The sequence below is a fragment of the Dermacentor variabilis genome, chromosome 3 (genome assembly GCF_050947875.1).
Source record: "Dermacentor variabilis isolate Ectoservices chromosome 3, ASM5094787v1, whole genome shotgun sequence".
In the NCBI taxonomy this organism is placed as follows: Eukaryota; Metazoa; Arthropoda; class Arachnida; order Ixodida; family Ixodidae; genus Dermacentor; species Dermacentor variabilis.
The window spans coordinates 34,467,956-34,480,890 of NC_134570.1; the positions used below are offsets into that span (position 1 = coordinate 34,467,956).

General features: G+C 45.9%; 1 protein-coding gene across 1 annotated transcript in view; it reads right to left on the reverse strand.

Moving 5' to 3' along the window:
- Positions 1-4,607: 4,607 nt before the first annotated feature.
- Positions 4,608-12,935, reverse strand: part of spt4 (Transcription elongation factor subunit spt4) — a 44,315-nt gene continuing 35,987 nt past the window's right edge. Inside the window, exon 4 of the mRNA XM_075684736.1 lies at positions 4,608-4,841. Coding sequence (XP_075540851.1) covers positions 4,723-4,841 — 119 coding nt within the window. The 3' untranslated portion in view covers positions 4,608-4,722. The remainder of the gene's footprint in view (positions 4,842-12,935) is intronic.

Sequence of the window (12,935 nt, forward strand, 5' to 3'; positions counted from 1 at the left end):
CGCAGATGGCCCGCCGTGGAAGACAACTTAGCAGGCCATTGCCCACATCAAGACAACGTCGGCAGCCTTTTGTGCGTGGTCGCAACCGTGTCTCGAATCTCTCAGAACGATCACTTTAAAGGTGGAGACTAAGGATGAGCACTCAATTAATTTAGATTGGTAAGTCATTAGTTGGAAGGTACTTTTTTACTTTATTCATTTCGCGGGAAAGTGTTGATAATTACTGAACAAAATAAAGATCGAACGTTTCATTTTATTATTCTAGTTACGCGCCCATACTTCGTCGGCGCCGGTATGTCAATGTGACGTCGAAGATTTCAAAGTATCTCTTGTATTTGAACCGTTGACGTGCTAATTCTTGAAACTTACTAGGTTGAGTATATGTTTAATTTATATGCAATGTAACATTTTGCCTGTCCAAATTTATGACGTCCCGGATAGCTGGCGGGGAAATTAAATCGACTGTGTCACCACCGGCCTTTAATTCTTGCGTGTACTTTTTTTTTTTTGCCTTCCTCAGGCTTCCTGTCAGGTAACAGCAGCCGCTTTGCAAAATCAAAAGATACTTTACTATAATCCAGGTTAACTTATCTCTCCGCTTTAGTGTTTGTTTTAGGAGACCATCGACACTTTGCTCTCGCGCAACCGACGAATGCGATTCCCTCTGTGCCTGATTCCATTGATGCTTCCTCTGTGATCTGTGAATCTGTGATTGCGCAACATGTCTATTTGCCTTGTTTGACGCATTGCATAAAGTGACTTTTTTTAGATACTTTTTTAGATTTCTTTAGATTTATTAGGGACTTATGCGTATATTTAAATACAGTATCTTGTTGCGGAGGTTTTCTGTATACGTGCAGTGAACTTTGTTTCCAGTGACACTTTTTTTATCCTTTATCAAGCTGTATCTTCACATTTGTATATTTCATTGTACCTTCGCATATCTAATGCACCAGGGCGATTCAAATGAAAGTGAGCCAACCCACCCCGCGCAATAATGGTTCGGTTAATTATCTGCGAGGCATGCGCGTAGCACAAAGGCATCTCTCATTTAAAGAAGTGAGACGCAGGTGTGACGATAAATGTTCTTTAATGCTCTCATACACTGTGTTTAACATGGTTCCTTGACATAGTGGACACTCCGAAAGTTGACCAGCGTGGTACCGTGAGACGTTTGACAGATGAAGGTGTTTCCCAAAAATAAATTAGTCGCCGTATGGCTGCCGTGTACGCTGAACATTGCATTTCATTGGCCACTGTGAAGGGTCGGAGCAAACTGTTGAAAGAAGGACGTGAAAGTTGCAAAGATGATCCAAGACCGGGCCAAAGCCACCATGCAATCACCCCCAACACAATTGCAAAGGTTGATGAGCTGATTAGACAAGAAAGGGGGATAAGCATCGATGAACTGGCAGAGGGTGTGAACATCAGTCACGGTTCGGTTCACGCCATGATTCATGAACATCTCGGTTATCGGCTCTTGTGTGCGCAGTGGATGCCCAAGATTTTGAAACCACCGCCAGAAGACGCAGAGGTTCGCCGCTGCCATGACTCATCTAATCCGCTATCGCAACAATGAGGATGACAACTTCTTGTCTGCAATTGTGACCGGGGACGAATCGCAGTGCCACTACTACGAGCCTGAGACACGACGGCAAGGCTTACAGTGGAAACATTCGAATTAACCACCCCTCCAAGAAAGCAAAGGGTGTCATTTCTGTCAAAAAGGTGTCGTTGAATATTTTTTTTTCCATCGTCGGGGGCCATTACTGATGGAATTTGCTAAACCTGGAGAGACTATCAATCGTTTCCGATATTGTGAAACGCCGGATCGGCTGCGTGTCGCAATCAAGAACAAACGACGTGGAAAATTGACGAATGGGGTCATCCTGCTCCACGACAATGCCCATCCCCACGTCGCTGATGTAGTTAACACAAAATTGGCAAAGTTCAAATGGGAAACGCTGCAGCATCCGCCAACAGCCCAGACCTGTCGCCTTGAGACTCACATTTTGGGGCAATTGAATAAACAGCTCAAGGGAACCAGATCCGTGTCGGACGATGACGTGAAAGAGTAAGGGACAAACTTTTTGAAGCAGCAAACCAAGGAGTTTTATGAGAAGGGAATCCCGCGACTCGTTATTCAGTGGGACAAATGTCTAAATGCTCGTGGAGACTACTGTTAAATAAAGCACCTCGTTTGTCATCTATTCGCATTTTCACACTTTCTTTTGACTCGCCCTCGTATATTTTGCAGAACTCCTGCTTTCTATATGTGCTCTCTGTTGCGACTATAATTTCGGTGCAATTACAATACACGACCGGTGACAGCTGCTCCTGCGCAATACCTTGGAACAAAGGACAGTGTGATTGAGATTTTTCTCTGGCGGGTGCATATGTACAAAAACGTAAACAAGGTTCTTGACTGACAAAGTTTCATTAAAATATTTTTCCTCAACTTGTTCCGTTTCATGGCCTTTACATTCTTCATATCAGCGGCATCCACTGCTTTGCTGGTTTCGAACTGATATAGCTCTAAAGTTCGTGTGACATTATCTTTACTTATTAAATAGACAAAAAACATGGAAACATTGATATCAGTTATTTCGGGCGCAACTTTTGGGATAAACGAGTACATTCTTTTATGAAAAATACATATTTTACTTGTCTTGACAGTTCGTAGGGTTTAATAATTCGTTTGCAGCAGCTTTGGGAATGGCAATGCAGTTATTATTCATGTACTTGGTCCCTTGACAAACTTTAGAAGGAGGCTGAGCTGCAACGTGAGCCACCCTCCCCCCGCACCCCTGAACGAACTTTTTGGCTGATACCAGTGGCTACCAATACGCTCTAGAATCGAATACGCCTCCTTAATTTGGAGTCCACACCAGGACTACATCAAACACTAAGTGGAGTCTCTGCAAAATAAGGCTGCTCGCTTCATCAAAATAAACTACTCACGTAGAGTGCGGTCCACGGTTAATGGGAACACAGGAATGCCAATCGCGTGCGAATTTTCCCCTCTGGCAAGTGTACAATAACCCCGCTTTGCAGCAGATGACTTCTGATTGGCGGCGCTGGCACCTTTCTACACACTGATGTAGTGCATTGACACAACTTCAGCATGTACATGCAGATGCAGCACCAACAGAGTGAGAGCCGCACATTATAGAGTGTTCCCTTTAATAGTAGACCACACTGCACAACAAGTGTTACGGAAATCCATTCTTCAATTAATCTAGCTCCTCTCGAAAAGCGCAGGCTACTGACACTACTGTCGTTCTTTCATAAACTTTACCACAATCAGTCGTCCACGTTACCCTAAATATCAGGCCAACTCGCCATGGCTCTTCGCGACTTGATCACCAACTTAAAATCGAACTTATCTACGCCCGCACTAATCCGTTTTTACACTCACCTCTCATCCTCGCCATCGGTCAATGGAATCTGCTTAATGCTGATATCGCATGCATAGTTAATCATGACTCATTTGTAAATAGTTGGAAGTTGCTCCTAGAAATCTGAACTAATGGTTATCAGTAATTCTTGCCCCCTTCCCTCTCTCGAAAAAGGGGAAGGGGGGAAAAGGGGGATAAAAATAAAAATCACGAGTCATTCCACTCTGTGAAGGTGGTTGACCAGTGAAGCTGTTTAGCACACGACACGGAGGTGACACATAATTTTGAAATGTAAGAACTCATTGTTTCGACGCGTGGTCATCGTGGCGAAAGGTACGCACACCCATGTATTGTCTAGATTGATGGTCATTACTTCACTCATAACTGCGATCACATTCTTTGATAATGTCAAATCGATGCGCGTACGCCGCTGGGTCGGTTGGGCCGGATCGGTGCGGCATCGCAAGGGAGTTGCCTGCAACACGGAACGCCTAAACCGCTCCCTTTTCGGTACCGACACGTCCATATTGAAATGACCGACAACGACATCAGGGGTAGTGTCATCGCAGCTGATTCACGCAAACAGATTAGCCACGAACCTTACGATACTATGAGTCATTGCATTTTTTGCTTGCTTACTGGGGCATGAGCCATTGCTCATGGGGGTATGGGCCATTGATGATGAGTTTTCGACATGCTGTTCTGTATGTTGTATGCCTGATTAGAAAGAATTTAAGCACTGTTTGCTTCATTTTGCTGAGTGCTTGTACCCTCTGCCTTACGGTACTATGAGCCATTGCATTGTTTGCTTTCTTACGGGAGGATGAATGCTTAGTAATGTAGTAATGTTTAGTAATGTACAATCAATTTTTCCCCTTGTTTTATTTAGGGATGTTTTATCACATACATGTAATACCGCTCATTATGATAAGTGTTTGAAGTATTTTAGGAACTTTGAACCTTGTGATTAAAACACTTTTTTCACACATTGTATATACACTGTTATAAGTAATTGTCTTTGCACAGATTCGTGTTTACTGATTCTTGTTGTACTAATTCATACTTTCTTGTGTATTTTGGGTATTTTTGTCCCATTCATTGTAATCCCCCCCCCTCACGCAATGCCCTCTGAACTCTTTAGGGTAACTGAATAAAAAAATGTGTCAGTGTGTCAGCACTCATGCTAAACAATTGCGCTGACAGGCGACAAAAGTTTATATGCACACTTTTATTTACAGTAAAACCCGTGGCTGAGGGCGCAGAGACGACGCGCGGAGGAGACGCCGCAGCTGGCCTGTTTTGGTTGTTCCCTGCGTACGGGCAATCAGACCGTGCTGGTGTCACGGGACTTGTAGGTGATGCCCCTGCTCTTCAGCTCACGCACTGTCGCCATCGGAAGTCGGCCCGACACAGAGATGGCGTAGATGCCCTTAGCCTTGCGGCCTGCAAGATAAAAGCCAAGAGATATTTTTGTTAAGGAACCCGCATTACGATTTGGCATTCGTGTACTACACACGCACACAAGGGCCCATTTGGATGAGGCGTAAAAATACGCTACACAAGAATACAGAACGACGCAGTCTGTAGGAATATGTGCGTGTCTTGTTGAGGGAGAACGTAGAGAGAAAGAGCCGCTATTTTCTTCAACTCTTCAGGGGAACACGTCAACGCGAAAACGAAGCGGACAGGGACTGTCCACGTATTTTTCCGTTGTAACACATCAGGTAAATTGTGCGAGTAACAAAGAACAACGATGCGCTTTCATCTCTACTTATCATTATGGATTTGCACCACCTGTACACTATCTAGGGTTATGTTATATAGTAGTGCTTTCCCACCGTATATATATATATATATATATATATATATATATATATATCTGCTTTTTTTTCCCTCATATACATGCTAACAACCTCAAGAAAACTACATACGTGGCTAAAACCGATGACCATAAGTTCAGCAGACGGCCGATAGAACAAATTAATTGAATAAAGACAACCCAGGTGTAGACAAACGCTGCAGACAGGATACATATACTCTATACCGGGTGTTTCAGCGAACACTTTTAAACATTTTTAAAAATTGCCTGTTGCATATAGCACAATTCTAGTCCATGAGCTGGTCTACTCGAAAAGGCGGACATTATTTGCACAAAATATTCAAATACATAATCCACTCATTATAGAAAGTTCATTAATTAAGTTTTCATCGAATTACTTTATGGCACATATGGCAATTTACAAATTCTAGACGGGGAGTTCGCAAGGCGATCCGGATCCACTTGGAACGAATTCTCAGGATGACACCAGTTTCGAGATATTAATTCCCAAACTTTGCCGACGAATGCATTGGCATTCCAGTTGTTTTTGCACTTCAATGCATAACACGACGTTTTGCTAAGAAAGTAAGTGTAACAGTGCACTTTTACCGCAAAGTTGACGGTGCGTATCTCGTAAATGATGTCATCCACACAATTACCTTCAAGTGGATATACCTTGCAGTCTCAGCCGCTTGAACTTGTAAATTGCAAAAGGCGCCATAAGTTAATTAGCTAAAATAATTAGTGAAGGTTGCTTAATTAGTCGATTATTCATTTCGATTTCTTATGCAAGCAATGTCCGCCTCTTCGAGCCGACCAGCTCATGGAAAAGAATCGATATATCTGCCACACGCAATTTTTAAACATGTCTGGAAGTCTTTGCTGAAACACCCTGCATGTCTACGCATAGAATGCAGGCACATTCATGTCAAAATTATGGCGTTCGTCACGGCGTTCTTTCTCTCACTTCCACTATCTTTACTTTAGCACAGGGCGGAATTTCATTCGTCTTCTTTCTCTAGCCCCCCCCCCCCCCTCCCTTGCCCACTCACTTTGGCACGCAGACTCACACGCGTCTGGAAACTACGCCAGATGTACGCACGTAGATCTTCGGAAGCGAAACGGCTTCCTCCCTTAGATACAACAAGCCACCCCGCAACCGTCTCGTCTTGCGTAACACGACCGAGTTTATAAGTTATGCTCCCGCCAATGCATCAGAAGCTGTCGGATATGGACGGGCTCGAAGGAAAGAAGCGGTATGGACAAAGTGAAATGCAGAGATCGTTGCGGTGTGAAGGGAGGGTAGTGAAGGTCGGATGCAGGGGTGGATCAACGCCGGCATACGAGAGGAGGCTTGATACAAGATCCAGACGAACGTCTTCACTATGCGCGCTCTTTTGAGCAGCACAAGCGCGCAGCCAAGCGAGCAATGCACAGAGCACCTCCCCCCCCCCCCCCCGCCTCAACTCCCACGTGAATATAGCCACAGAGCGGAATATGCGATCAACTTTTTTTTATTTCAAGGTCGGCCCCGAACGCCCATCCGCCGCTTATCGAAGGGAGGGAGGGCTATCTCCTATGCAGTGCTGCTCTCGCGGTGCGAACGCCAGTGCAAGGCGTCGTGACATGCGCGTAGCAACGGTCGAGCTAGGAGCCATGCATCGCGGCCCTCGACGGAGGGGATGTACGCGCGCTTCGACGCGGGGCTGCGAAGCGACTCCGGTGAGACCTCCACCAGGGGCGTTTGCAGAAAATTTTCACGCTGAATGATGCTCGTAGTTGATAAGCACTGAAAAGGTGGCAAGTTCCGCTGATGCTGTAGGCCTTAGTCTAACTAATACGATGCCAATTAATTCAAAACATCGGTAATCAGAAACAACGTAAAATGAAATAGGTTTGTTTGTTTGTTTGTTTGTTTATTTGTTTGTTTATTTGTTTGTGTGTTTCTTTGTTTTTTTCGGCACACTGAAGACCGAAACACGGGATGAGCAACAAGCTCGAGATAAAAATAAGGGAGGCTGGCTGGCTTCGCGCACTTAGGTGGCGCTTTTCACTTATCGTAGAAAAAACAAGGGAGAGAGAATGAGAATGAAAGACACACACAGAGAGAGAGAGAGAGAATACACACGCATGTACTCCCCTGAGCAAAAGTATACGAACCATGGATTTCGCGATAAAGCCGACTTCTCCGCCAATGAACGTAACTTGAAATTCAGGACTGTAGTCTAAGCTTGACACTGCCAATTTTTCTAGTTTACTCGTCAATTCCAATTTATGCGTCTAAATTAAGAACCGGTTTAGCTTTTTCGGCGAGCCTATGGCTCGTGGAAAAGCTACGACGGAAAAAAGTGGCGCGAATTTACGTTAAGCGTCGGCGGTGGGGCCACGCGCACGTATTGTAGTAAATGTGTCCTACACCCGCATAATTATTTCGAAGCTAACAACACTCAGAAGGTGATTAAAAAACTGTCGCCCTATCTCGGAAATCAGCACAATCTTAAGTGGCACCCGCTGGCCGCAGCTTTCAAGGACAAGCGTCGAGGAAACACTTTCAGAAATATGAACCCGATGCTTCCAGTCCATAGAGAGGAGCTCCGTTCCCAAAAAGAGGAGGCCTCGTTGACTCACTACCGCCACTTTTTTACACGTTCCCCCCCCTCCCCCCACTGGCGCAATGTTCCAGAGAAAAAAAGAAAACGAAAGAAGGTGGTGGCGGCGACGGCCACGTGAAACGGAAACTCGCTTCCTTGTGACCCACTGGCCCCTTCTGCTCACAGCGCGCGGCACTGACCAACGCCGACTGACCTTGGCAGCGACCGGCCTATCCCACACAAACACAACTCGCGGAAGAAGAGTGCAAAATAGGAAGCGCATTCTCTGCCCGATATTTTCACAATGGAGAGGGGAGTGTCGGCAAGGTGGCTGTGTGTATGCGTGTGTGTGTGGGGGGGGGAGGGGAGGGGGGGGTCTGCGTTTACTGCGACAAACGCACATAACAAGCACACATGTACGCACACAACAGGCACGCATGTGCGGGGGTTGGGCTTGAGAAGCAACAGCGCTGACGGATCTGCTTAGTAGCCGTCGAGAAATAAGCACCGCCACGGAGAACGTGTGGAGCATTTACAAGGTCTTCGTTTCACACTGACCGCTCGACCCTGGAGACGGGGCGGGGGGGTGGGGGGGTTGCGATGACTCTACACATTGGAGCAAGTACCTCCGATCCCCGCCGACGTAACCTTCGGACGACCACCGCCAACACGCGGGGAGGTGGCAAGGACGCAAGTACCACACTCGAGTCCGAACGCAACCTTCAAGGAGTCGGACGCGGCGGCGCACAATGTAGGGTGTTTAGCGCGTCCCTTCGGGAGGCATCGTGGAGCCGGTGTTATGAGAGATGGGGAGAGAACGAGACTTTCAAGGTGAAGCCACGTGGGGAAGTTCGTAGAGGCACACCGGCGATCCCAAGGGCGCGGATTTCTTGCGTGCGCCTTTTGCACGTGCAACAAACACATGGTTACGAAGACACCAGAGAGAAAACACTTGAGCAATTTCGAACGATAAAGTGTTACTTAAGAACTCTATTTTTATTTCCAGTTAATATGTTGATTATTAGCAGAGAAAAAGTTAACTTTTTCCCCCTTTAATTGCGTATAGATAGGAACGTCAGTGTGACGTCACGGATTTCAAACCGCTTTTTTTTTTTTTTTCGTACAAGGAGCCACTGTGGCACCAGCAAAAGTTCTTGAAACTTGCCGAATTCAGTCTTGGGCTGTTTTTGAACACAGCGAGGGGAAAAAAGAGCGTCTGCTCTACTCATGCATCGCGGCACGCGCGTGAGCAGGATTACTTTACGGATTTCGCGATTTTTCACAGATTTAACGTGCATGTCCTCACGGTACAGAAGTGACCTTTACGGTATATTAAAGCATCCATTCCCCAACAAACCTTGAGCTGTGTTTCCTTTCCGGTGTCCCTTTAAAAGGGGCAATCGAATGTGCGCTGCTAGTACGTGGAAGACTGCCTGCACGTTTAGAAAGCGAGGTGGCGGCATTTGCATCCAGTTCCCTCCCTGCCACGTGGATTGTGCGCATACCATCAGCGGACGACCGAAACGAGAACAGGCCACCGCAATGAACACAGAAAGTGTAGGTGCTTTCGCTAGCATGCTCTCACGGCTGCTTTTTGATCTAGCGGCCGTGATACTAAAAACGAAGCACTGGCTGGTCCTGAGCGGAAAGGAGGAGGTAATAACTCAACACCGCACGTAGAAGTTCTAATCAAACAGACCAACACGTACACTATCGTCAAGTCCTACCTTCCCATTTTTCTTGCTGTGACATTTAAATTATTATTCGTCTCTTTTTTCGTTTTTTTTTTCTCTTTTTATTCCAGGTACAGTGAATTATTCAAGAATAGTGGGTTGCCTAGGGACGGGACTACAGCTCGAGTCGTCATCAGCCAACTCTATGTTTCATTCGGGACAAAGGCCTCTCCGCCGCGACTTCCAATTACCCCTACCATCTTGGAAAAGCAACGCTAACGGTCCGGACCGCACAGCAGCGATGCAAAAGACAGATATGGCGCTGGCTCACTGAAACATTTATTGAGGAAGTAAACATATATAAAAAACCCACAGGCATCACATGACAGTACAGGGTCATACAAAACCAAGAAACCGTGAATGTATTCCATCCATATAAAGTTCAGTGTTTGACGGAAGCCCGTCTGGTCCAGATGAAACGTGGTGAAAAGACAAGAGAAAACCCGGGGCAGTACGCCGACTAAAGTAAAATTTAAAAACAAAGACGTTTAGGCTCCCACACGGGAGCCATATATCCATACTATATATATATATATATATATATATATATATATATATATATATATATATATATATATATATATATATATATATCCGTGTGTGCTTGTATATATTCATGTACAAGAACACATGTGAGAGTATCAGGACAGGATGCTCAAGTCACCGAAAGCAAACAAGATTCCGTAAGCATAACATCGTCCATGCGCGAGTGCGAAAACTATCCAGCAATCAAGAAAAGTAAATTCCGCGTCATTAACCCAAGTGACGTATATACGGCCGGCTTACGCTCTTACTGGGACATTTCACTATACGCGTTTTATTTATAAATATGCCTGCAACTGTTTCCATCTCATAACAGCAATTATTCCTCAGCGTTTTCCCTTCCCGAGGTCCACCTATCCTGCTGTTATTACCGGTTATTGCGCTACCTTTTCTCATCTCAAATCACAGCGGGATATCGGTCACACCAGTTTGCTCTCCTTTACCACAACGCCGTCTTCCTCTCTCTTAACGTCGCGCCTGTACTTTTTTTTTTTTTTCACTCCATCGCTCGTTACACGGTCCGACGCCGTGTTCGACAATTTTCGAAAACCTCGCGCGTTCGAGGACTGACTCGCACATTTCGATGTATGTGCCGAATAGTCACCGCGGCCATCTGAATTCTTTGCAGACGCTCGAGAAACCCCGTACACCATCGTCACGCACCAACGGCCATCAATGCGCCCAGCAGCAACAGGAGGCGACGAATCCTTTCCGCCTTCGTAGTCGGAGGATAGAGGAGAGCACGATCATGCAGCGTAAGCACCGACGATCAATTCCGAGAAAAGTACTCCACGAGGCAGATCTATTTCTTTTGAATGCCGGCACCCCCCCCCCCCCCCCCCATGTCCTCCTCAGAACCGAAAAATAAAAATAATGTGCAGCTGAGCGACGGAGCTGCTCTTCAAGTCGCCTCTTATTACCGATCGGTATGTAAAAAACGCGATAAGCTCGTCTTTTCTTTAAATACCACCGTTATAGATGCCGGAGACAGCATCGCTGGAAGAAGAGAGAGTAACCGTTTGCTCGTGTTTCCTTGTAAAAAACCGTATTCATTGGCCTAAACACGGATATGAAGATGCCACAATCTGTGGTCGTTTGGTATGCTGACGCTATATAGATCCTGCGTGGATTTTCATGTCAACTCGCGGTATCATAAATACACTTCTCGGACGCTTCTTTCGTTTGTGACGACGTAGTGCTCTAGATCGGATTGCTGTCAATATTCTCACAAGCTTACGGAAAACTGTACTTAATCTATACTTCCACAGTTAGTTCCGCATGCGTCTGACTTTGTATCCGAGATCAACATTTTACGCAATCACCTGAGAGTGAATTTTTGAAGAGGATTAAAGTCAAGGTACCCAAATGGGTACCAAGAGTTGTGAAGGGTGTGTGTGACTTAGGAAACCAAAACAAACAAGAAAAAAAAAACAACTACCGCTACGTCGTCTACCAGTTGTTTCAAAACTTCATTGCATCTTCAACGCAAAAGTACCTAAAAAAGAAGAATGAATGAGAAGAGGAATAAAATAGTAAATGCCAGTACTCTCAAAATATAACGTTACAGCTGAATAAAACGAAGCAATGCGGCTGGGAACCCGCAGACAAAGAAATTGTCACTAAATAGCATAGAAAAGCGGCGCATAGGATGGAAATCAACCGCACGTGACTAAAACCGCATAAGCACCACCATCTTCACCAACGAACCGGCCAGGATATTAATTAAAAGACACCAGAAACTCTGCGAAGAGTCGTCGACACACAGGGGAGCAGAAAAAAGTCACTAGCGCGTATACACGTGTGCTTGAAATAGGCGCGCACGGAGTAATCAAACCAAAAGTTAGATGCAGTGGCAGTCTGTCATAGAAAGGTACGATTAACACGACCGAACATGCACAATTAATTCAAGTCCACACTTCTCAGCAGTGGCTCACAAACAAGAAGGCTCGAAAGCGAGCAACCATCATCCCGTGGTCATTCAGTCCAACGACGATAATTACAGTAAGTAGTAGCTACCGCAAAACAGTGCCATTCGATCGCAGATATATCTCGAGAACAGTGAATCAGAAGTCGACATGTGGAATGCGCGCGCGCCCGACCTGGCTCCGCACATACGCGCACGCAATGCCGAAATCAACAATGCTCAGAGGCCGGAGAGAAACCACAAATGATGGCGGGCCAGGCGCAATAACGCGATTGAACGACGGATGGCGGTCTGAATTCACGGCTTTCGTAAGACAATAACGGCTGCGTTTCACGTTCTTTTTAAGGCAGGAAACTTGCCGCTTCCCTCCATCACGCGTACAGGCAAGCGTATACATATAAAGTATCAAAGATCGGGAAAAGATTGAGCCATCCTATATTCAAATGTTTTGCTCATTCATTCATTAATTCATTCATTTATGCGTGTCCCAAAAGGCTGAAACGAAGCTTGACGACGGCTTCCATCACAATATCAATAATGAGACGCAGGCGGTCTTGCGGGGCTCGTAGAATTGCGAGTACGAGTGTATGTACAAAGAAGCACAAGACGTAACGCTTTACGTTTAACGCGTCTTGCATCTCTTGCAGAGACGTGATCAATCGCAGCTACCCATTGAGGCTTAGGTGACTGTCCTTTAGGGCCGCATTGAGCCGTAGGAACACCATTTTCAACGTATAGGCCAGCGGCACTACGCAGCTGGTTCTCCAAAACCCACGCTAATGCCGCAGTTGTTCTCCGTGTTCTCCGTTTCCGCGCCTCAGCTGCATGAGAAAGACCTCCCCCCCCCCCCCCCCCCCCCCCGCGTCTACCCGGCAAGACACCGACGTCAAACTGAGAAAAAGAAAGAGCCAAAGAAGCAAAAGCACA